Genomic DNA, 25,326 nt, shown 5'->3' with positions numbered 1-25,326 from the left:
TAAGTTTTAAATCAACAGATCACCTGTGTAACCACACTGCAAAGGAACCTCACCATCACTCAAATCAAGAACTGAGTCAAACTCCCACAACCAAATAAAGATGATGCTACCAAGAAAGCATGCTCAGCAAGGGAAAATCTCATTTACTATGCTTTGAGAACAAAACATTCTTAAGAGGGTGGCAATGTAGTAGGAACAGTACTAATTATGCCAATGAAAGGTCAAAGGCCACACACCTCGTGACCAATCACTGTATATCTATACACAGTCAAGAGGCCCAATGTTGATATCATTCTTAATAAATTCTTATCAATCAATCATTATCCAGTATTTTAATTTACAATTGCAGATATACTCTATCAATCTTAGTAATAAACAAGGACTATTTATTCCAGTCTCCATCCATGAGGTGGTTATGGGACCCCACATCAGTGCTTACAGCAACCTTAGTCACCTAAACTAATTTAAAATAATGGTCAGCTCTTAAACCATAGCAATACAAGTAATGACGGTGCAAAAAGGCGGATTTTGACTGTGGTTTAGGGGTTTTGGGGGGGAAGTAAAGGTGTTTTGATATATTCACCTTTACATGGTATATAAATGAGCAAACTTTGCATATTTTGTCTCTACTGGCTTGGAATCATGGTTTTACATCTTAAAAATAGTTTTGTTTCATTAAAAATTAATTATTTAATGTATTTTTTAAAAACCGGTTCGTTTAGACCAAACCAGTCCCGGTTAGACCGGTTCCGGTCGGTAAACCGGTTCATTAGGTGGACCGGTCCGGTCGCCGGTTCCGGTTTTAAAAACACTGGCGAGGGAGAACTCTGCGAGGACAAGAGAGCAACGCAAGGTGACCATCAAGCTCAGATTCCTCGGTTTAACATGCATAGCCAATGACAAGGACTATAATACATAGTACATTGCATGAGGCCAGATAGGGCACACACCAGGTAGAACATAGGAATGCATTGCAATAGACAAATAGTATGTTTTCTGATACAATCCTAGAAGACTCGCTTGGTGGAAGGCGTGCTCTGGTACAGCAACATCATAAATTTAAGAACTACAGAAACTGAACTTTATCCCAACAGAAATATAAGATTGAGTAAATTAGGTATGTTGTCAATATACTGTTGAAAAAACAAATTTCCTTTATCAAAGCCAATTGCTTTACTAGAGTCTGGAAGCCAGAAATTTTTATTTTATTTTTTAAATCACTGCTTATATTGCTTCATGGAACAAATAAGTACACCATAAAATAAGATAATTTTATTAATGTCCAACATAAGACCACAATTATGTCAATGGGATTGCTAAGTACAGTACTGCGATATAAAAGTGGGAGGGCAAAGGCCACACTTACAAAATCATGATATAATTAAAACTAGCCTATGTTGTAAAAGATCTAAAGTCTAAAGCCTAAGAGCATGGAGAAGGGAAACAAAGCAATAGTGTGATTATGTGTAAGTACTACAAAGAGCCAAAGAACAAAATCACCAAAAATATCAGCGGGGATGACTCACCTCAAGGGTGATCGACCTCCCCTGATACTATATCTCCTAACATCCAAGGCTGTAGTGAAGAAACTGCTGATAGATGACTAATTGAAGGAACTGGAAGAAAAGGAAGATTTGATTAGAAATATACCTTGTTGCCAAGGGGTTGGAACATACAGTCGAGATCCAGAGAAGCAGTCCTGACTCTTAGTGTGATATGAACTATCCTGAGATCTATGGTGACATGTCCATAAGAATTTTGCTGGTTGAGCACAAAAGGCCACCCAAGGTCCCATAGATCTGACAGCTAATGTAGTGTTTTTATCTGCATCTATCATGGTAGCTCTCTCCCCTGAAAGCACCAGAAAAAAGGATGTGATTGATAGAATGAGGTCCAATCTGTGCTGGGGTGGGTGGATAGAGTGAGATCTAAGTCCAAAGTGCCAAGCATCTCTAATCCAAGAAGCAGATGAAAGTAGATAGAGAGTTCTAAGGCTCCTTGCAAATACAAAACACCATCCTCTAATCTCATAGTATATAGCACACTAGAAGATAATGAAGTGATCCTACTTCTCAATCTCGTGAAGCAAAGCTGGCAGAACCTGTCCCCCAAGTAATATGGTGGTCAGTTTCAATGGGAAGACAATGAGAACCAACCAAAAGCTACCCAAGGAGAGTATGCATCCAATGCCAATGTGTGCACAAGGAGCAAACAATAAGGAGATCTCTCAGCTCCAAGAGGTAACCTGAATAGAAGGTGATTTTGGGGCCTAGACTGCCTTGTGAATTGAACCATATAACCTGTATATACTATCTGATGACATCCTCTTTCATGATCCTATTCAACCACTGCATGTTCAACAAGAGACAATTGGGAGCATCAAGTGAGTAACTAAATGGAAGGAGGAAATCTATCGAGATATTGACCAACTAAAGTAGACAGGTAGCCTCCAAAAACCCGCAACAAGCCTGATCAGAGGTATTAGCAATGGCTAGAGCCTCCAAGGAAAAATAGGCAAGATAACGATAGTAACACCTCCCAGTTGGGGAATTTCCTTAGTGCAACAAGAGTACCAAAACAATCTAGCCCTAAAATATCTAAAACGGGAAGGATATGCTCCTGCACACCAAGAGAAAGCAATTCAACATCATGACCAAAGACACTGAGTTTTATTTTCACAAATGACACCATATCCTGCTTAAACTCCTCAAATCCCCTATTTAAAATGGGAGAGATACTTCTAAGAAGTAAGTCTACATTGATGTTTTCAAACATAATCAATAGCAAGCAATTGTACCAATTACCATAAGGAAGAATTCAATAGTAAACAATAGTACTAAGTCACACAAGGATTTCCAGCAATCATTCAAGAGTCTCTCAAAAGACGACCCTTTCACAAAAGCAGGACAGTAAAATAGAAATGATAGTTGGCCTGAAATAATGACCAAAACACCTTGGAAGCCTGACATCTCCAAAAATATCCTCCACCGTTCTTCTCAATGTAGAGGACTCTAGCAACCATGGTCTTAGCAAGTGTTCAAAGTTGAATAAAGAAATAATAGAAAAAAATAAACACTGGCCATATTGTGAAAGGATATCAATTCTCCTGCAAAGGAATTGGAAGCAAAAGAATAATTTGTTCTAATTTATAACATGTTGAATACCAACAATAAATCAATGAAGCTAGAGTCACTCAATCTTCCACATGAAAAATTTTGATGCATTAGCCCTTGACAATAAATATGGCATTCCAAAAAAATCACCTTAGAAACAGACATCATATTGGTCGTTAGAGTGCCTGTCTTGTCACTGCAAATCACTGTCGTGCATCCCAGTGTCTCAACAGAAGGTAGAGACCGCACAATAGCATTCAACTTTGCCATTCTCTTTGTCCCAAGTGCAAGACACCTATAGACAAGAAAAGGAATTTAGTCTATAATGATATACCAGAAAAAGAAATATCTGAAAAAAAGAACCATAACTATATATATTATAAACACAATAAATGAAATTAGACTTAGAGAATTCCAACCAAAACGTCCATTTGCATGCACATATGTATAAGCTTTGTCCACACCACATTTAACACTTAGGGCAGGTAGTGAACGGTAGCCATCAGATGTCTCATCATATCTTCATACGGATAAAAGCAGAGCAGTCACATCAGGTAATTGCAAATTCCCAAGCCAGATAACTAATCTTACCCAGTCTTAACCTTTCCACCATCTTGTGTGCAAGGTTACTGAAACCAGTTAATCCTACAACCTTAAATAGAATATTCATTACAGTGAAAACTATTGCCTCAAAATCTAGCAGGTCTTGTGAGATACCTCACAAGGAAAAAGCCAAACTAATACACAACAATGAAGTGGATGCCACTGTCACCTCAGCAATCCCCTCCTACTCAAATGGGAGCAGAGGAAATATGGTTGAAAACCTTATTCCGATACCTTCCTAACAGTATATGGCACTTCCTCTAACTCCATAGGAATGAGGAGATATTAAACATTCTGTCAAGTCAGCCCAGCCAGTTGTACAAGTCAGCGCCATAAGTGAAAGCAAAAACCAATGTTGCACAAAGCGGGGACGTTATTTGGAAGCGGATACGCAAAAGCGTCATTTCCCAAAAATCTAAGAAGAGAAGCGTCTCAGAAGCGTCTACTATATATATATATATATATATATATATATTTGTATTTTTTTGCGTTTATATTATAAAAAACATCCAAAATACCATATTAGTTGTAGAAGATATGAAAACATGCATATTTGTACATAAATCAAGATAGATAGGTATCCATTGTACATCAATGATTAATTATTCGAACATCAACCATCTAGAATCTAGATTCTTCTCCTCCTGTTTCACCTTTGCCTCTACCTCGATTGTCTAGGGATATTAGTCAACATTGCCCAATTTTGATCAAACTACCTAATCCAAGCCTTAAAATATGGTGGAAAAAGCTTAACATGCTTGATCAATGATTTTGATTTGATTGAAAGGTAATTTTTTACTGAGGCCATGATAAAGTAGTTCAACAATTAACACCACCAACACTAGGTTACATGAGCACATATAGGGCTTGGTTCTCTTGATTAAATGCCAATCACATACCCTCGTACATGATATAATCTAATGAAATAACACAAACTCATTGATCTTGAATTCCTGAAAACTATTAAGTCTACTGAATTTTGAATAGGATATGAAATTACATTTTCTCCATATGAAGTCCGATGAGGCTGGAACCACTCTCAAACATCCTTAACGTTACTATTTAAGTAAAATGATGAAAATGAAAGATAAAGGATAAAGTCACTTTTACTTTAAGAATTTAACATTACCATGAGGGAGCATCAAGAGAGCACCTTGGGAGTTTTCGAGAAGCCCCAACCCAACATAAGTCAACAAAAAAAATTCAAAACCCCACGGAACTACCCATCTCCATCTGGATTCGCTGGCGATCCATGCCCAAACCTCCACAGTTTTGCAGTGGATCCCTTTCCGAATCCACAGATCAGGAATCCGGAACCGCGGATCAGGCTCGCACGGTTCTAGATTTCCACAAATCTCCTCAAAGGCGGAACCGCGGATCAAGCTCGCACGGTTCTAGATTTCCACAAATCTCCTCAAAATGGCGGAACCGCGGATCCGATTTTCAAAGGATCACCCAACGATCCGTATGGGAAGTGGTTCTAGTCTTGGATCCTGGGGAGGGGGGATCATCCAACATTGGCAAAAACACTATAAATAAAGGATAGATGAGTGCATTTGAAGACCAATTCAACCAAGAAGAGATCTAAGGTTCGCAAGAGAAGTTGGCGAATACTCTTGGGGTTTTAAAACTGGAGAAAAAATGTGATTTGTAGAGTGAATGAATCATCTTGGCATTTACGCTATAACTTTCTTCTAGAATGTTTCATATTATGAAATGTTGAGGAGATGGAAGTGAGATCTTCGAGTACATGTAATAAAGATTTCAAACATTGGTTCGTTTTGATTTCAAAGATATTCTCTGTGGAAGTTAGGGTTTCTAAATAGTCCTAAAATTAGTTTCAGATAGGTCCATATGGCATTGATGCTATAACTTATTTTCCAGGATGCTTTACACTGTGAAATTTTCAAACACCTTAGGAGACATATAGCAGTACCTTAGATAAAAATTTCAAACTTTGGTTTGCTATAATTTAGGAGATATGCCCTGTGGATGTTAGTGTTTCTCAATAATCCTGAAATCAATTTCAAACAGGTCAGTTTGGTATTTCCGCGATAATTTATTTTCTGGGATGTTTTAAAATGTGAAATTTTCATACACCTATGGAGACTTAGAGCATTACCTCAAGTAAAAAATTTCAAATTTTGGTTCACTATATTTTCAAAGATATGGCTTGTGGAAGTTAGGGTTTCTACATAATCATGAAGTCAGTTTCAAACAAGTCAACTCAGAATTTTGTTGTAACTTCTTTTCTAGGACTTTTCAGAGTGTGAAATTTTCAAAGATCGAAGGAGATATACAAAAGTGTCACAGGCAAAAATTTCAAAATCAGATTTCCAAAATTGGATACGCGGCATGTTGTATAAGTTCATTATTGGGAAGAGGCCAAAACAACAAGTTTTGAGAGAAGCAGACCTAGTCAAGGTACAAGCAACAAGCAGACCTAGTGAAAGCAAAAGCAGCTAGCATACTTGGTGAAGGCAGAAGTAGCAAGCAGACTTTGTGAAGTAGGTTGGTGCCTAAGAATATTTGCAGCAATGGGGATTGGTGTCTATAGTAGGTTGGTGCTTACCAATGTGGAAAAAGCAAAACTCGGGATTAATTCGGCAAAGGTCTAAAAGTTGAAAAACTCGTCAAAGTTGGGAGTTTTTTGAAAAAGTCGGCAAAAAGTCAGCAAAATTAAAAAAACACAAAATTATTCATTTTATTTTTTATTTTTTTAACATATAGAGTATTCACAACATCAAATAAATGCATTTCCACATAAACATGTAAAGAAAGCTAATATATAATATGTATATGAAGTCTAGTGCTACATCACATATCAAAATAGTGAATCAACTCCTGAATTTTGAGTCTTGTCTGAGTCTCAACTCTCAAGGGTCAAAATATCAACAAAAAATATAATAAATGTATATCATGAGCCATCTAAAAGTCATCAAGTAATCAGTCACTGAGATCCTCTTCCCCTTTTAATTTTTGTTTCCGCTAATTGTATTAAGAAATAAGTCATGCATTTATTCAGTAGATTGTAATCTGCTTGGGTAATAAGGTATCAAGTGGTAGGTCCAATGAAAATTAACAATGAGTATCACAGTAGATGTGAAAATTAACGCTTGGTGACTCCAAGCTGCTTATTTTCTGAGAAAACCGTCGATGTCAGATTACTAACCTAGCCTTGGCATCTATTATTCAAAAACTCTTGGAGGTAAAATCCACTTCTGATACATAACCTTTCCCCACATTTACAGGGAGTTCACCACTAAAGAAGATTCCCTTTCAAAACGTGCTCTCATTGCAGGAAGGATATCTTTGCTCTCACAAGATTCTACAGGTACTTTGTTCTTATCTAAAAAATGGGTTCTTTTTTGAGGCACTGGTTTTGTTTTTTTTGGATAGGTTGTTGATGTTTGATCTTCATGACCTCCTCTTTGTTGTTTCTTCTGGAAGCATTCAACCACTGTAACAATGTTTTTGATGGTGTGGGGTTCTTTCTACGGAGCATTGTTGTATGCCTATGTTTTTGGTAGTTTTGTAATCTTTTGAAGGGGCAATGGCTGTTAGAGTCTAGATCATTGAAAGCCTGGAGGCTTAGCTAGTGTATACTTTGCTTTCTAACTAGAAATATGAAGTATAAAGATTTGTTTTTCCTTGGAAAACAAAAACATATCTTAACCTCAAAACTAACAGATTACAAATGAGACTGCTATGCTCGCAAGAAGTATGACATACAATACAATGCAATAACTTGAAAATGCATGGATGGAAGCTTCAATTTACAGTTTTTTCACCTTTGTGGCCTCTTTATCCGCGGTCTAGGATGGAAGGCCGAATTTTTGGGTCGACTCCTGATTAAATCGGGAGTATAACGAAAAAATCGCTAATTTTTCCTTTGTGAAAAAGTCGCCAAAAAGTCGGGGGATTAAATCGTTTAGTTCAAAAAATCGTGTTTTAAGGATTAAATCGCGATTTTTTGCAGACTTTTTCCACACTAGTGCTTACAAATATTTGCAGCGGTGCGGATTGGTGTTTCTAGTAGGTTGGTGCTAACAAATATTTGCAGCAATGTAGATTGGTGTCTCCAATACGTTGATCCCTACAAATATTTGTAATGGTAAGTTGGTTCCTACAAAGAATTATAAAAAAAAATATGGATTTTCTTGCAAAGGGTTTTCACGAAAATCTTGTGTTCCATGTTCTAAAGCTGATAGATCTCATATGTGATTGTTTTCATATGGTGCATGAATATTTAAATAAGTAAATTGGCTTATATGATTCACCCCCCCATCTCTATATAAGTGTGTGCTCAACAAACTTAACATGCAACCACTGCTAAAAATAGAAACTCCTTAGAATCTCATGAAAGTATACTCATTTGATTCATCTTTCAATAAGGAATCCAAATTTGCAATCAGAATCGCCATGCAAGTACTAGTAAAAAAAGGAAAGTGTCTGCATGTCGCCCGTAAGTAGATTGTTGGACTCAAAATCTCACAAGGATTCTAAACATACCATTATCTCTGACATCCAAGTCCCTAGGCAAAACCTGCTAAAAATAGAAAGTGCCCTGCATGTCACCTGAAAATAGCCTCACTAGAATGTTGGGTTCATAAGGGCTATAAATATGTGATCCATGCTGTTGTAGCATCCCTAGAACTCCCTCTCTTGCAAAGTAGGGAACCTGCTAAAAAAAGCAACTCTCTCCAACTTGTACGAGTCATTACTGAATCAACCTTGTGACTAGTCATCCTAGGAATCAACCCTCAGACTGTATATGTACTTGTCTCTAAACCTCCAACCTAGCCTAACATGCAACCACTGAAATAGAAACTCCTCAGAATCTCATGAAAGTATACTCATTTGATTCATCTTTCAATAAGGAATCCAAATTTACAATCAGAATTGCCATGCGAGAACTAAAAATAGAAAGTGCCCACATGTTGCCCGTAATTAGACTGTTGGACTCAAAATCTCACAAGGATTCTAAACATACCATTATCGCTGACATCCACGTCCCTAGGCAAAACCTGCTAAAAATAGAAAGTACCCTGCATGTCACCTGAAAAAGCCTCACTAGAATGTTGGGTTCATAAGGGCTATAAATATGTGATCCATGCTGTTGTAGCATACCTAGAACTCCCTCTCTTGCAAAGTAGGGAACCTGCTAAAAATAGCAACTCTCTCCAACTTGTGCAAAAAATGTGCCTGAATCAACCTTGTGACTAGTCATCCTAGGAACCAATCCTCAGACTGTATATGTACCTGTCTCTAAACCTCCAGCCTAATGAAATTTGCTACTCTTTAGCCGTGCAAATTTGCAAGGGAAAAATTTAGGGGTTAACAGGTATCTACTTCTCAAACCTATGGATCTAATACCATGTGTAATACCCAAAATTTCATCAAGTGCAAAAGTGATTTAATTGCAGATTTAAATAAAAAGGTACTGCCCAACTAAACTAACCAGCAACCTATATATTTATGAACAAATCTAGATCATAACCACAATTAAATAAAATAGCTATATGCATCATATAAGCAAGGAAACCGAAAAAAGCTTTACCTAGAGAATAGCTTATCACTTTCCTTGCAATTAGGATCAAGCTACAACAACAAGATCCCACAACAAGTTTCCTAAAATAATATATTTACCCTTTAACTTTAAGGGCTGTTTGGGGAAACCTGTGACTCCAGGCACTTGGGAATGTCTCACAAAAGAGCAAGCCTCAAGGATTGGGACATTACAGTCCATATAAGATATTGGTCCATAAAAGATATCCCACAAAGTCAGATAAGCATGATCTAATTGACTATGAATCAATCCCAAAAAGCATTTTTATTAACAAATCATTTTAGCAAATTGTTTGTAAATGCATAACATAAATCAATGTTTAAAACTCTTAGACTCGATCAAATTGATAGAGTTGACCCCCAGCCAAACCAACTAGCCCTTCAAAATGGTTCAAAGGACCAGTTTGGTACCAAACCGATCCAACTGAGCCAAGACAATCATGTGATTCATTAATTAAGGAAAAGTCATTTTTTAGAAATATTAAACCTAATACCTAATTTCACTCACCCTAAACACTAAAGCCTATTTATAAAGAGACACCCCCTTACCACTATTTTCTTCACACCTCTCTCATTGAGCATTTGTTAACATTTCGATTTTTTGGGACAGCATTAGATTGATTTTGATGCAGATGACAGTGAGTACAGGTGGGGGTTGATTTGTATGTGGATGCACTAGTAGTAGACAGCATAGGCATAAATCTAAACCTACTAGGCAGTGGCACAACCCAACATAGGTGTGTCACCATGCTTCTACAAATACTACTACTACTACTACTACTACTACTACAATTGCAAATGTCTCTTTGGAGTGGTGATGAGTTTGATGATTCATTATGAGGATCAGTGATATGTCGCAGAACAGTAGCATGTATCATGTTTTTTGGACTCTAGAGGCCATTGAGAGCCTAATTGATTATGTATTTTGTTTTGGATATGTATTGTACTCGACGTCATTTTCACATATTCACCCTTACATGGTATAGATATTGGCAGAAATTATATATTTCGTCTCTAATGGTTTGGAGTCAATAAACTATTTTCTTCAATCAAATATTAATATTTTATGATATTTTTTAGAAACTGGATTATTAAATTCAAACCGGTCTGAGGTGATGGCTGAATCTGAGTTGACCCTCAGCCAATTCCAAGTTTTAAACATTGACATAAATACAATGATCAGTAATTAAGAGGAAGAAATTGGATTATCAATAAGTAATAATAAGTATACTTGAAGAAATGCATGCTGTCATATTAAAATACTAGATATGGAAGGCAGCAAATGCAAAATGTAACCATAACAGTTCTAAGATACAATTCAAAACACCCTCTAGGCATGATAAGTTAAACTCTATTTGATATGTAATTTATCGACCCTTGAACCAATATAACACTACTCACGTGGTAACAACAGCTGGAAGGCCTTCTGGAATGGCAGCAACTGCTAGAGCAACAGCGATCTGTTTGAACAGTAAGAAGTAAATAAGAGAAAAGCGTGTTTCATCAGATGCTTGTCTTTAGAGGCAGGGTCTAATATGTAAACTTAATATACTGAACAACAACCCCTACAATATGTAAGCCATGCTTACACAATGTGAACAACTAAGCCAATTGGTAAACTGTATGTTGGCATCTTTCAATGAAATTCTATAATCAAGTTTGCTTATACAAAATTAAAAAGCACAATACTATCATATATCTTTCAGATATGAACAAGTTTTAGCTTTAAACTAAGGAATAATTACCACTCAATTTAACAGTTATCAATGGAAATATTTACATCCAGTGTCCACTCAATTAGGTGTCCCTCAGTAACCTTTCAACAATATATATAGACCACAAAGGAATACGTCCATGTTCCTCTTGTATCGATAAACAAAAGCATTAAGAAAAAGAATCTGCTAGCATTAATAATAATAAACAGTCTAATCTATTCTTGAAGCTATCAAACAGCATTTCATCAGATTTAGATATAAATACAAAATAAAAATTGAAAAATAAATAAAAAAATAAACAATCTGTCATCTACAAGGAATTAGTAGCAACAATAATCCCCTTTTAATTGTGTCATCAAAGACTTCATTTCATAATATCCTTTTTTAACCCCACTGCTATTGCTAGGTTGTGTTTTCTCTCCACCTATAATTTCACAGTACAGCATTCTCAAACAAACAGACTGTTACATTAATTCTGTAATTTTCATTCACTCCCTTTCCTCATTACACATTTATCCAGTGTCAACCAGATGTTGCACATATAGTCTTATAGACAATATAGTGGCATTCCCTCTTTCATGGGGCTTGAAACCCTCGCTTACTTGGTTAGAATCAGAAGTTATCTGGTCATCACCGAAAATAAACAACAAAATATTTAAGGCCTGTTACCCACCAACAGTGGGTGACCCCTATAGGAGAAATTTTCACCTAGACTTGTCTTCACCCAGCAGCCAGCAGCCCCTTGTAGCCACCTGATAGCTCGACATGCTACCATTCTCTGACAAGAGACACATAAATTAGGCTCACAGCCAGGGCAAAACCCAAGAGGGGAAAACCCAGAAAAGTCTTTCCTTATGACAGAGAGAGAGTTCCAAATTCATCAATACATTAATTCTGTAATTCTCAAACAAACAGACTGTTACATTAATTCTGTAATTTTCATTCACTCCCTTTCCTCATTACACATTTATCCAGTGTCAACCAGATGTTTCACATATAGTCTTATAGACAATATAGTGGCATTCCCTCTTTCATGGGGCTTGAAACCCTCGCTTACTTGGCTGGAATCAGAAGTTATCTGGTCATCACCGAAAATAAACAACCAAATATTTAAGGCCTGTTACCCACCAACAGTGGGTGACCCCTATAGGAGAAATTTTCACCTAGACTTGTCTTCACCCAGCAGCCAGCAGCCCCTTGTAGCCACCTGATAGCTCGACATGCTACCGTTCTCTGACAAGAGACGCATAAATTAGGCTCACAGCCAGGGCAAAACCCAAGAGGGGAAAACCCAGAAAAGTCTTTCCTTATGACAGAGAGAGAGTTCCAAATTCATCAATACATTAGAAAATAATGATAGCAAGATAATAGCCAAACAAGTAACCAAAATCATAATCAAGTGCCATGACAAAAACAAAGTTCCCAAAATTTCGGCCCTCCCTAGAATTTTGGCTTTCTCCTGAAATTTTGGCCTCCTGTAATTTCACTGGATCAAAGATGCATGAGACAAAATTGATGTGTCCAAATGAGGAGAAATGATCTCCTTTATATAGCCTTCAAGTGGGGGTCGAAAGGGTGTCTCTTAGGGGCCTAGCCGACCTAAAACATCATGAGGTCAACATGAAATAAATTTGGAGGCAAACTTAAAAATTCAAATTTCCAATTTCCAATTTCTTCTCCTAGATGAAAATACCGACCATGGCTACTGTTACCCACCAACTGTGGGTAGCATCCATAGGAGAAAAAATTTCTCCTAGATGGTCCTCAGCCGATAGCTAGCAGCCTCTCCTAGATGGTGCCACTACCTCTGCCATCTGAGCTAGCCATATGCTCCCTCGCCCATCTATTATGATCACATGTTTGAAGGTGGGCCTTCCAAACTCAAAGGTATGGCTTTCATTGTGTAGTTGGGTATTTTGTTTATACTTATCATGGACACTTTTGGGCATGGATTAGAGTGGGGGTTTCGGCAGAAAGAGTGGGCTTGGTTTGTACTCTTGTCTACTTTGTCCAATTTAATCGTTAATTTTGTATCCTAGTCTTGTGGGATCTCTTTTATTGGCTACTAGCTTTAGGGGTGGCACTACATGGGAAACCCCGATTTTGGTTGCATGGTCCTGCTTCCCAACACCATATACAATATTCCCCTCCACACATTATAACCCCATTTACCATATTTCCCATCCGAGTCCACATTTCTCCATTGGGTCCACAAGGAGTTAGCCTCCCCCTCCCATTGTCCACACCTTGGGTCGGGATTGGAACGATGCCCCGATGGTTGATGCAGCTAAAGGAAAAGAAAATGCACAATTGGCCACTCTCAAGAGGGAATGTACCATAAAATGCAAAACATGGTCAAACATACACATTTAGCACGTGGGAAAAATCCAAACATGAGCTCTATCCCTATTGTTATGTCCATCACCCTAGTTCCTAGGGTCCCTCATATCGATCCCTTTCATCATTAAGGAACCCATGATTGTCCCAATCACTGGTGGGCAATCCGCTACCCCACCTTAAGGGGGCTTCCACTGTTGTATCTTACGCATCATGCTCTCATCCCCTAGCGCCCCGAGCAAGTATAGAAGAATAATCAATAAAAAGAAAATGGCATATGAAGAAGGGCGGAAAAACGAAGGCGATGGTAACTCATGTACCACAATTGCTCCCTCTTACATTCATATACCCAGGTGTGGGCTTCCCTTATTATAGCTACCCCTGTACTGTGGCATGTGCCTTGGTGCCTTCCCCTAATGTCAGACTTTGTCCCATCATTATATCACATGCCACCTACCATTTGATAGATTTACCATAGACATGTCACTCCCCTTAGAAGATGAAACCACCTAATAGGGCCCTTGATTAACCTTCTTCTTGAACTTGGAGACACTCGTATATTCTAAAGCAATTATGGAAGGGCACGCCACTATGAAGTGCTCAATTGGTTCCATGATTTGTAAACTCATCTACTCAATTGCACTAATGTTTCGTTGTAATGGAAGGTGTCGGGACGCATTGAATCTTATACACGAATGCAAATGGGTCTTTGTCTGGGTTTGGTCTCCCTATACGGGGTCCAAGCCCTCTAAAGGGTCATATTAGCATTTGTAGGGTGAGCATTGAGAGCCACGGGTCTCCACCATAGCAAAGAGTAGATTGCCACTCTAGCACCACACACTTGGCAGTTGATCCAGGCCCAAATGAGGATGTGTCTCACCATGAGAGATAGTCAAAGAGCTTACATCATTGTTCCAACCCTTACAGATGGGATACAACCTTGTTCTATCCATTTGGAGACCCATGAGGTTGTTTCGTGCCCCCATAACCACTTAGAGGCACCACAGGAAATTCACTTTGATATCAAGGGGCCACTCCCTTCATCACTATGTTTAGAGCTCATTCGTTCATCTTGGCCCACATTGGACTCCACTAGGCCTTTTCAATTGCCCTTCAACCTAATGTATCTATCATTTTTCCCTCTTGAGAGGCTTATTGTTGTATTATGGAGCTATCTTGGTGGGGAGGTAACAGGTCTGTGGTCCCAAGAGATTGTTGGTGTTATCATGACCTCCCCATTCGAGTACGTTTGTGCACTCTCTTGAGAGATCGTGTCCCAGTTGGGGCCAGATGTTACCCACCACCTGTGGATAGTATCCATAGGAGAAAAAAATTCTCCTAGATGGTCCTCAGCCGGCAGCTAGCAGCCTCTTGCAACCACCAGATAGCTCGATGTGCCACTATCTCTGCCACCTAAGCCAGCCATATGCTCCCTTGCCCATCTATAATTATCGTATGTTTGAAGGTGGACCTTCCAACCCCAAAGGTATGGCTTTTCATTATGTAGTTGGGTATTTTGTTTTCTTATCATGGACACTTTTGGGCATGGATTAGTGGGGGGGTTTTGACGGAAAGAGTGGGCTTGGTTTGTACTCTTGTCTACATTGTCCAATTTTATGGTTAACTTTGTATCCTAGTCCTATGGGATCTCCTTTATCGGCTACTATCTTTAGGGGTGGCACTACATGGGAAACCCTGATTTTGGTTGTGTGGTCTCACTTCCCGACAACATATACATTATCCCCTCCGCTCATTAAAACCCCATTTACCATATTTCCCATCCGGGTCCACAGGAGTTAGCCTCCCCCTCCCCTTGTCCAATCCTTGAGTAGGGCCTAAAATTATACCACGGAGGTTGATGCAACTAAAAATAAATAAAAGGCATAATTGGCCACTCTGTACAAGAAATTTACCATAAAATGTGAAAGATAATCGGGACATACAAATTTAGCACGTGGGCAAAAGCCAAACATAAGCTCTACCCCTATTGTTATGGCCATCACCCTGGTTCCTAGGGTCCATTATATCGACCCCTTTCATCATTAAGGAACCCATGATTGTCCCAACCCCTGGTGGGCGATGAGTTGCCCCACCTTAAGAGTGTTTTCATTGTTGTATCTTACGCATCATGCTCTCATCCCCTACTGCCCCGAGCAATTCTAAAAGAAAATTCAATAAAAGGGAAAAGGCATATTAAGAAGGGTGGAAAAATAAAAGCCAAGGTAACTCATGTACCATAATTTCTCCCTCTTACATTCATATACCCAGGCATAGGCTTCCCTTATTATAGCTAACCCTATACTATGGCATGTGACTTGGGCCCTTCCCCTAATGCCCCACTCTGTCCCATCATTATGGCACATGCCATGTGCCATTTTATGAATGTATCAAGGACATCTCACTCCCCTTAAAGGTTGAAACCACCTAATAGTGTCCTTGGTTAACCTTCTTCCTGAACTTGGAGACACCTGTACGTTCTAATGCCCATTGTGGAAGGGCACGCCACTATGAAGTGTACACTTGGTTCCATGATTTGTAAGCTCATTTGCTCAATTGCACTAATGTTTCATTGTACTGGAAGGTGAGGGGACGCATTGAATCTTATACACGATTGCAGGTGGGTCTTTGTCTAGGTTTGGTCTCCCCATACAGGGTCCAATCCCTCCAAAGGGTCATATTGGCATTTGTAGGGTGAGCATTGAGAGCCACAGATCTCCACCATACCAGAGAGTATATTGCCACTTCAAGGGATCCTTCAATTCCACTCATTGCTTGCTCGTGTTCCACCTATTTGGCGATGATGACGCCCCTGTACCACATTGCCTAGCTAACTACACCCTTGCACCATAGACGTGGCAATTGATCGAGGGCCCAGATGTGGATGTGTCTCACCATGAGAGACAATTGGAGGGCTTGTATCATTCTTCCAACCCTTGTAGATGGGATACATGCTTGTTTTATGCATTTGGAGACACATGAGGATGTTTTGTGCCCCCATAGCCACTTGGAGGCACCACAGGTCACTCACTTGGATATCAAGGGGCCATCCACTTTATCATTATATTTCGAGCTCATTCGAACGCCTTGCCACATGTTGGACTTCACTGAGCCTCTTCAATGGCCCTTTGACCTATTGTGTCCATCAGTTTACCCTCTTGAGAGGCTTATTATTGTATTATGGAGCTATCTTGGTGGGCTTGGCACCAAGTTATGTTATTTTTGCACATTATTTTATTATTTGGGGCATTATTAGACCTAATTAGACAAATCAAACCCCTTAGGGAGGATATAAATTGAAGTGATCATCACTTCGATTTGGATTGGTATCTCTTCTTGAGAATTTTGCATTAGCTATTGAGGACGAATTGGAGATTCTTTGATGCATTTTGATGTTTAGATTGATATTATTCTATTTTGGAGCTTCTCTCTTGCAAATATAATGGATGGATATACTTTTTGTGCCATGTAAGTTTCTCTTTCATGCCAAATTTTCAATTTATGTCTAATGTATGGAATACTGCATCATGATGTTGCTTGTGCTCTAAATTTATGTGAAAAATTTGAATCACCTAGTAGTCTTGATCTATTGCATTTGTTATTAATTGGGCATGAAAAGTGAATGTTCCTAGGGGTAACCATCGAAGGTCCAACCTCGAAACTCCATTAATTTGTCAAATCAAAGTATAAATCCTTGTTGTAGTTGGGTAGCTAATTCACTAGGGCATGCCAAGCTGCAATAAGGATCCTTGATAGATAAAAAACCCTAAATCAATTTCATCCTTGACTCCATTTCTCCCAATAGGCTAGGCACTGGTCTAGTCCTCAGTGATCACCAAAACGAAAATATCTTTCACCCCCCTTCTCTTTTTCATAAGACCTAACCCTTGGGTGTTCTAGGGCATCACACAAAATTAATTGTAGCCATCAAAAATTGATGAAAATTGGTCTAGAACTGCATTGGTGTGTCCATGAGAGGTCCTCCAATTTTGAAGTCAGATGGTTGAATCTCAAGTTTTGCCAAGCCCTAGCTTGAAGACAATTTCTCCCTAAGTTTCCTTTGGTTAGTGGCTTCATCAAGGATCATTGCATAAAAAATTCAATTCAAATCTTTTCTCTTTGATCCTTTTTCTTCTCTCTCACTTGGGTCAAGATCTTTTGTTTGAAGTTTCACCCAAAACCCTTCACCTCTTCTGGATCCACTAGGGTTTCTTTGTGGCCCTGCAACCTTGTCACTCCAATTTCACAAGGATTGCTTAGAAAACCTTATTCCATTAGGATCCTTAGGTCTAAGGCATTTTATATCAAGAAATACTCCTCAACCATAGGTCTAGGTCTCCCTCTAGTACTTCTTGGAGAGCCATACACATTGCTTCTTGAGCAAGTAACCTCTTTCATTCGAGTCTCTCCTTTGAATAGGCCCTTGAAATCACTATAATTATATCATTGATATTCTAGTCATAGTGATTTCCTTATTACCGGAACTCCTCTCATCGTTGAAAGTCTGTAAAGAGAAAGGGACATTAACTAAGGTGACAGTGGGTCTTTATCCCATTGTTGCCACTTGGTCTAGTAGTCACCCCCTTGGAACCCCTCCTAGGACCCCTGCTAGATTGAGCGGTAACAACTACCATAATTTCCAACACTCCCTCTTAGCCAAGGAGGTACTTTTCATTCTCTGTCTCAAGATCAATCTTCTTGACCAATCATAGGTCTCACAGTCCACAACCTAAGGTAGAGATCACAAATACAAATCTCTCTCTTTTTTACGATCAATCTTCCCGACCAGTTATAGGTTTCACAACCCACATCCTAAGGGATGGATCATTAGTCTCATCATAAGGAAAGATACATACCATCCAACTCATCTCAATACATCTCCCTGACCACAAGGTCTCAAAACGCACAGCCTAAGGGAGGAATCGTAAAGTCAAAGCATCTCTCAGACCACAATGTCTCACAACACATGTCTACAGGACGAATCATCAAAACAATACATCTTCCTGGCCACAAGGTCTCACAGCACACAGCCTACAGGAGGAATCATTAAATCAATAAATCTCATGAACCACAAAGTCTCACAGCACACAGCCTACAAGAGGAATCATTAAATCAATACATCTCCCAGACCACAAGGTCTCACACCACACAACCTACAAGATGAATTATCAAATCGATTCATCTCTCGAACCACAAGGTCTCACAGCATAGCCTACGGGAGCAACAATCTTCCAAACCAATTCATTGGTCTCACATCCACAACCTACGGAAGATTTAGGATGCTATGTAATAATGCTCCCTCTTCAAGGGGATTCTCAGTCATTCCAATTTCTTCATATAAACATCAACAACCAGTTCAACATCAAAAATGTAGCCATGGTCGATATCAATCATTTCAACAAACAGCGACAGTCAGTTGCTCATCCAGATTCAGTCGAGGCTTCTCTCAAAAGCAAACATGAGACAATAATAGACTGTAGTAGTGGCTTCTCACAAAAGAAATCATCGGAAACCACAAAAGCGAATATCTGTATCTATAGTCAAATCCAGCAGATAATAAATGGCTTCTCTCAGAAGCAGTGAACAATAGACCATAATAGAATCCTGCAAATAATAAGTGGCTTCTCAGCAACCATAGTAGAATCCAGCAGACCATTATCGAACCCAGTAAATAATAAATAGCTTCTCACAGAAGCAATTATCAACAACTTGCTCATCAACAAAAGGAGGAGATTAAATGGCTCAACAACCAGCTTCACAAATCAGCAACATCTTTAGCTTCATTCCGCTATATGTAGCAGGGTCATTCATGTCATTCAGTCCATTTTAGATGGAGTCAGTGATTTCATGAATCGGGTGGTTCAACAAGTCAAACAGAGGGATTCATCAACAAAGACTCGAAGCTTCTTCAAATTTATCATTGAGCAAATGTCCATGGACTCACAATCCATCATGCCACAATCTTAACAAGAGTTTGTCAAACTTTCAATCTTATACTTCTTGAATCATCTCCCTCTTACACGGGATGAAGAGGATGTGAAAATTTGAATGCCCAAATTTCTACTGCAGCAACTGATTACGTTTCTTCCATTTGTTAATTATTGAACAAAATTATTTATTGTTTCCTATAGTAAACACTGAAACTAATACATTGTAGCTTTGACCATTTAAATAAAATGCAGAAACAAGAAACTGAACAAGAAAGATATACAACACATCTACACAGTTATTTTTGAACAAATATCCTCGAAAAAACCTGTGGAAGTTCCTAAGTTTACTTAGTTAGAAACCCTCCATGAACTTTATCTGATTTATTCCTACCTACTTGTTATTTTCCTTAACAGGTTATTTACAATGTAAATACTGAAAATAAACACTAGTGCATGCTCAACATAGTACAGATTAGCAACTAAAAGAAACAAAAACAAACACACCATATGACACCATTATTTTTGGACTAATGTCCCCGAAAAAACCCAATGTGGGAAAACCGGTGCAGCTATCTGAGGCTTTTCTTATTAAGCAATATTAGAGTACAATCTGGGTGCCAAAACTGGCCTATCCAATAGTGAAATTCCTTGGCAGTAATACCTCTCAGTTTCTGACAAATCTCCTGGCTGAAACCCCGGATAATCCTTCGGCAGCTACTCGGCACCAATCTACCCCAGAAACCCCAGCATCAGCCTCTCTCTAGACTACGTCAACCCCTCTCTAGCTCACACTGGCCTTGCGTCACCCTGGATGGATCTGCATCAGCCCTAGGAGGCCCTGCGTCAACCCTCTGGCCCTCTACATCAGCATCACTAGCCTCTTTGAGGCTCTACGCAGCTCCTGACTGCCTCTACGTGGCCCTGGATGAGCCCTGGCTGGCTCTGTGTCACTCTCCTTGGCTACTGCGCTGCTCTCCCGGCATTATCTCTGCCTCTCTGTCTCTTTGTATTCAAATGCCCCTCAGCTGCATCTCACGATCACTAATTCTATCTCTCTTAGCAAACCCCGCTCTAGAGAATAGAATGATTGATCACTCTGGTTTCTTCTCCAAGTGACCCTCAAGCCTCCTCTTATACTTTTCCTGTTGACATCTCAACAACCCAGATTAAGTCCCTAATCAACAACTAAGATTAGATCTGGCATCATCCATGTCTTTTGGACCATTCTAACACAAGTTCATATTAATACACATTAATATTTTATTTTCCCTAAGTTTAGACTTAGGGACTCCATTAAAAATATTAACTATTTTAATATCTCCTGATCTGTTTAGAATCAACCCAAACCCTTTCTAGGTATTGGAGATCTCATGTGCCCTAGCCTCTCCACCAAATTTCGTGGCTAGAGCACATCCGATGCTACCCCAAATCAACACTCCCTCTTAGTGAGGACTATGCTCTAGCAATACTCCTCACTGAGTATTACTCTAACAATCCAGCATCGGTCCCTATGTTGATGCTAGGCCTTCCTGCCCAACATCCTCTACACTACTGCCTCTTGTACTGTTGTCCATGGTTCTGCCACTTACACTGTTGCATCTTTACAACAACTCCTTCTGCATCTGTGCTACTGCTAGTCCTTTCTCCCAGCACTGCATCTGCACTGCACCTCCTCTCATCATGTTGCAAAGTGTTGCCCACTGCTGCACTGCAACTCAGTTACTGAGAAGTAAGCAACTGATCTCCCAACTAACCTCCCTGTTGGGTTAGAGACACCCATTGATGCTGAAGCTTCCTCTGTCGCTAACAAGTGCTCCCTCTCTGACCTCTCTTTGTTGATGCAACAATTCCCTGCATCTCGCACCATTGCACACCTCTCTGTGCCATCCTGCACTGGTGCAACACTCCTGTGCCTCTCGCACTGCTACAGCCTGCTAGCCTTGCGTTGTCTTGGAACTCCTGCACTATAGCTCTCTCTGCCGCTCCATTCGCATCCATCTCTACCTGACTCAGCCAGTCCTGCTACTCCTTGACGAGGCTCCCCTAGCAAGGTCTAACACAAAAGGCCGGGTACCTCGAGGATCCTGCCCCTCATTGCTTGTAGTCCATTTGAATACAGCTCGATGTCTCCCCACTTCCGCTCAAGTGTCGTGTGTGCACTCATGGCATAGTCATTGTCTGTCAAAACTTCTTTCTCTGCCCATGATGGCGTTGCCTTAGTCTCAAAAGACTCTCCCTTACTCGTCTTCCTTGGACAAGAGGTCACATAATGACCCAACTCCCCATAATGGAAGCACTTGATCTTGGAGATATCCTTCTTCTTCCACTTCTCCTGCTTTCCCTCAGATACTAGGGCCACGTTTCCCTCCTCCTGCTTGACTTTGATCCCCTTGTTGCTGCTAACCGTCTTCGACTGTCGTCTGATCTCTTCCTGGCGAAGAGCTGCCCACATCTCGTCCCAAGGTGAGAGAGTCCCTCTACCCAGTATACTCTAGACAAACACCTCCCAGTGTTCTAAGACAACATTCAGGGTTGTCCTCACCATCAACTCCTGATCCAGTGCCGCCTCTATAGCAGTCAACTAAGCTTGGATCTCATTCAGTCCTCCGAGGAAGGTGTCAATCGGTTCTCCCTTTTTCATCTGATACGAACTCAACTGATTCTCAAGCAGCATTCTTCTCTGCACAAAAGTATGTTGGTACAGCTTCTTGAGAGCCTCCCACATCTCAAATGTCATTTCCTTCTCGGTTATGTGTGGTACTACATGATCCTTGACCTCGTCAAGGATAATGCTCTTGGCCCTCGCCATCGCCTCCTCATGCTTGTCATTATCATTGGAATCGACTGGGATAGCTATTATCTTCAAGGCGAAGTTCTTGACACAATTCTTGTCAAGTACGGATAAGATTATGGCCTTCCAGACTGCAAAGTTCGATACTCTGTCCAGTCTATACTAGTCTCTTACTCCGTGTAGTGCCATGATGCTCCTCTACTTCCCTCCTGGAAGTTCTCCGTTCGACTCCTCTGAGTCTTTACTTCCCATCTGGAAGTTCTCTTCTGGACTCCCTCTGAGTCTTGATTTCCCTCCTGGAAATCCTTCTGCCACTGTCTAGATGCCCCCTACTCTGATCGTCTTGTGCAACCTTACCACTGATCTAGGTTCCTCGGTAGCAACTCCTTTGGCCTTGCTCTGTCAGGTACTGTTCTGACTATAGTACCTCACCAGCTCCATTCTGCAATATTCCTGCAGCCTTCTAAACCCCAACAACCTGAAGGTGAGATCTCTTAGGCTCTGCGCAATCCCGGCACCAACAACCCGACCTCCTCAGCCAACTGCGTCAAGCCTCCTAGCTACTACGTGGCTCTGCATGAGGCTTCCTTTGCCTTCCTTAGCCTCTTCATTGCCTCTTCTTCGCTCACCCTTGATGACACAGGCATTGTGTCACCCTTCCTTGTTGCTTCTCTGCTAGAAACAGCTTCTGTCACCTCGGGACAACTATTTTCTACTAATATTGCTTTGCTCGGCTAATGTCCTTTAGTCCTCCTGTGATCTGCAATCACACTCTGATACCATGTTGAAGTTTCTAAGTTTACTTAGTTAGAAACCCTCCATGCACTTTATTTGATTTATTCCTATCTACTTGTTATTTTCCTTAACAAGTTATTTACAATGTAAACACTGAAAATAAACACTAGTGCATACTCAACATATTACAGATCAGCAACTAAAAGAAACAGAAACAAACACACCATATGATACCATTATTTTGGACTAATGTCCCTGGAAAAACCCAATGTGGGAAAATTGGTGTAGCTATTTGAGGGTCTTCTTATTAAGCAATATCACAGTACAATCTGGGTGCCAAACTGGCCTACCCAACAGAGAATTTCCTTGGCAACAATACCTCTTAGTTTCTAACAAATCTCCTGGCTGAAACCCCGGATATTCCTTCCGGTAGCTACTTAGCACCAATCTGTCCCAGAAACCCCAGCGTCAGCCTCCTCTCTAGACTGCGTCAACCCATCTTTGCCTCACGCTGGCCCTGCATCACCCCGGATGGTTCTGCGTCAGCCTTGGGAGGCCCTGCATCAGCCCTCTGGCACTCTGCGTTAGTAATGCTAGCCTCCTTGAGGCTCTACGTAGCTTTTGACTGCCTCTGTGTGGCCCTGCATGAGCCCTGGCTGGCTCTGCGTCACTCTCCTTGGCTACTGCACTGCTCTCCCAACACTATCTCTGTCTCTCTGTCTCTCTGTACTCAAATGCCCCTCTACTGCATCTCATGATCACTAATTCTATCTCTCTTAGAAAACCCCGCTCTAGAGAATAGAATTATAGATCACTCTGGTGTCTTCTCCAAGTGACCCTCAAGCCTCCTCTTATACTTTTCCTGTTGACATCTCAACGACCGAGAGTAAGTCCGTAATCAACGGCTAATATTAGATCTGGCTTGATCCATGTCTTTTGGACCATTCTAACACAGATTCATATTAATACACATTAATATTTTATTTTCCCCAAGTTTAGACTTAGCGACTCTATTAAAAATATTAATTATTTTAATATCTCTTGATCTATTTAGAATCTGCCCAAACCCTTTCTGGGTATTGGAGATCTCATGTGCCCTAGCCTCTCCACCAAATTTCGTGGCTAGAGCACATCCGATGCTACCCCAAATCAACAAAACCCAGTGTGGGAAAACCGGTGCAGCCGCTGAGGGTTTTATTATAATGCAGTAGTAATTTGAGTTCAATTCGTGGGATACCCAACTGGCTATCCTATACAGAGAGAAACTAGACAAAACAAGTAGTGAGATGCTCTCACCCTATCCCTGAAAGAATCCCACTTTGATCTCGCTAGAATAGATGCTTTGCGTCAGCTTCTGCGTAGAACTGCGTCAACCCCACACAGACTCTGTGTCACCTCTGCTAGGGACTGCGTTGCTACTCCTTCTGACACTCTGCTGACCAAAAACTTCAATTTCCAACCTCCCGGTCTCACACCCCGGCTACTGGCTTCTAAAACTTGATTTCCTCAGCAGGAATTCGATCTCCCTCTAGGCTTTGCATTACCACTGCATGGGCCAGTGTCAGCCTCTCTCTAGACATCGTTCTGTCCTCTCTGCCTTGTACTCTTTGGCCGAGGAAAACTCCTCACCGACTACTATCCCGGCCCCTCACTGCAAAAGATCACTTTGAAATTCTTTTCGACAGCTGCTCTACTTCAGAAAATCGATCTTTTGATCTTCACTCGATGTGTTCTCCAAGTGCCCATCGATGTCCTTCTTATAATCCTCCAGTTGAGAACCAACGACCCAAATTAGATTCTAATTAATGGCTCAGATCATTTGGACTCTATCTCCATCTTCTTCTAGAAGTTCCACCCACAGTTAGATTAATACCCTTTGATTATTTTAATTTCCTAAGTTTAAACTTAGGCACCCATTAAAAATAATTAATTATTTTAATAAAACTATCTCCGGGTGGAATTTCCCAAAATGATTTATGGGTATTGGGGAATGCATGTGCCTAAACCTCCCTGCAAGTTTTGAGACTTAGAGCACATCCAATGCTACCAAAAATCAACACTCCCTCTTAGCGAGGAATGTGCTCTAGCAATGCACCCTACAGAAACATCACTCTGTTTTGTAACATCTCCTTCTGCAGTGCTGATGTTTGACATCTTGTCCAGCAACTACTGCGCAAATGTTGCATTTGTACTGCTGTTGACCCTGCCACTGTCAACACTACATCCATACTGCAACTCCCTCTCAATTTTGCATTTGTGTTGTTGCTGGCACTGCCACTACCAATACTACATCTGCACTGCAACCTTCTCCAACTACTACTGCTAGTGTATAACCAACAAAAAAAATCCCAAATTATTGAACTGGTGTTCAGTATGATGCATCTCATTGTTGGAGTTTTGATTGCTACTAGTCTCTATGCTGACCTCTGCTCTGTGCCAACTGCACTGTAGCCAACTCTGCTCTATGATGCACAGTCTCTGGAGCTCCTAGCCACTGCAATTGTCACTACAGCATCTGCATAGATATCATCTTCTGC

The 25,326-nt window shown here is 40.3% G+C and overlaps 1 protein-coding gene across 2 annotated transcripts in view; it reads right to left on the bottom strand.

Annotated features, from left to right (window-relative positions):
- The window catches only part of ECA3 (endoplasmic reticulum-type calcium-transporting ATPase 3), a 447,643-nt gene that overhangs the window by 269,458 nt on the left and 152,859 nt on the right, over window positions 1–25,326 (bottom strand). For both annotated transcript variants that reach the window (XM_089449126.1, XM_089449125.1), the window contains exons 14-15: window positions 10,686–10,744; window positions 3,264–3,408 (exon numbers count right to left, since the gene is read on the bottom strand). In XM_089449126.1, coding sequence (XP_089305252.1) covers window positions 3,264–3,408; window positions 10,686–10,744 — 204 coding nt within the window. The remainder of the gene's footprint in view (window positions 1–3,263; window positions 3,409–10,685; window positions 10,745–25,326) is intronic.

Source organism: Pinus tabuliformis, chromosome X (assembly GCF_031772625.1).
Source record: "Pinus tabuliformis cultivar Carrire ecotype Pingquan chromosome X, CPIR1, whole genome shotgun sequence".
Classification (NCBI taxonomy): domain Eukaryota; kingdom Viridiplantae; phylum Streptophyta; class Pinopsida; order Pinales; family Pinaceae; genus Pinus; species Pinus tabuliformis.
The sequence above is the reverse complement of the archived record's forward strand: the minus strand, read 5'-3'. Positions and strand labels throughout refer to the sequence as shown.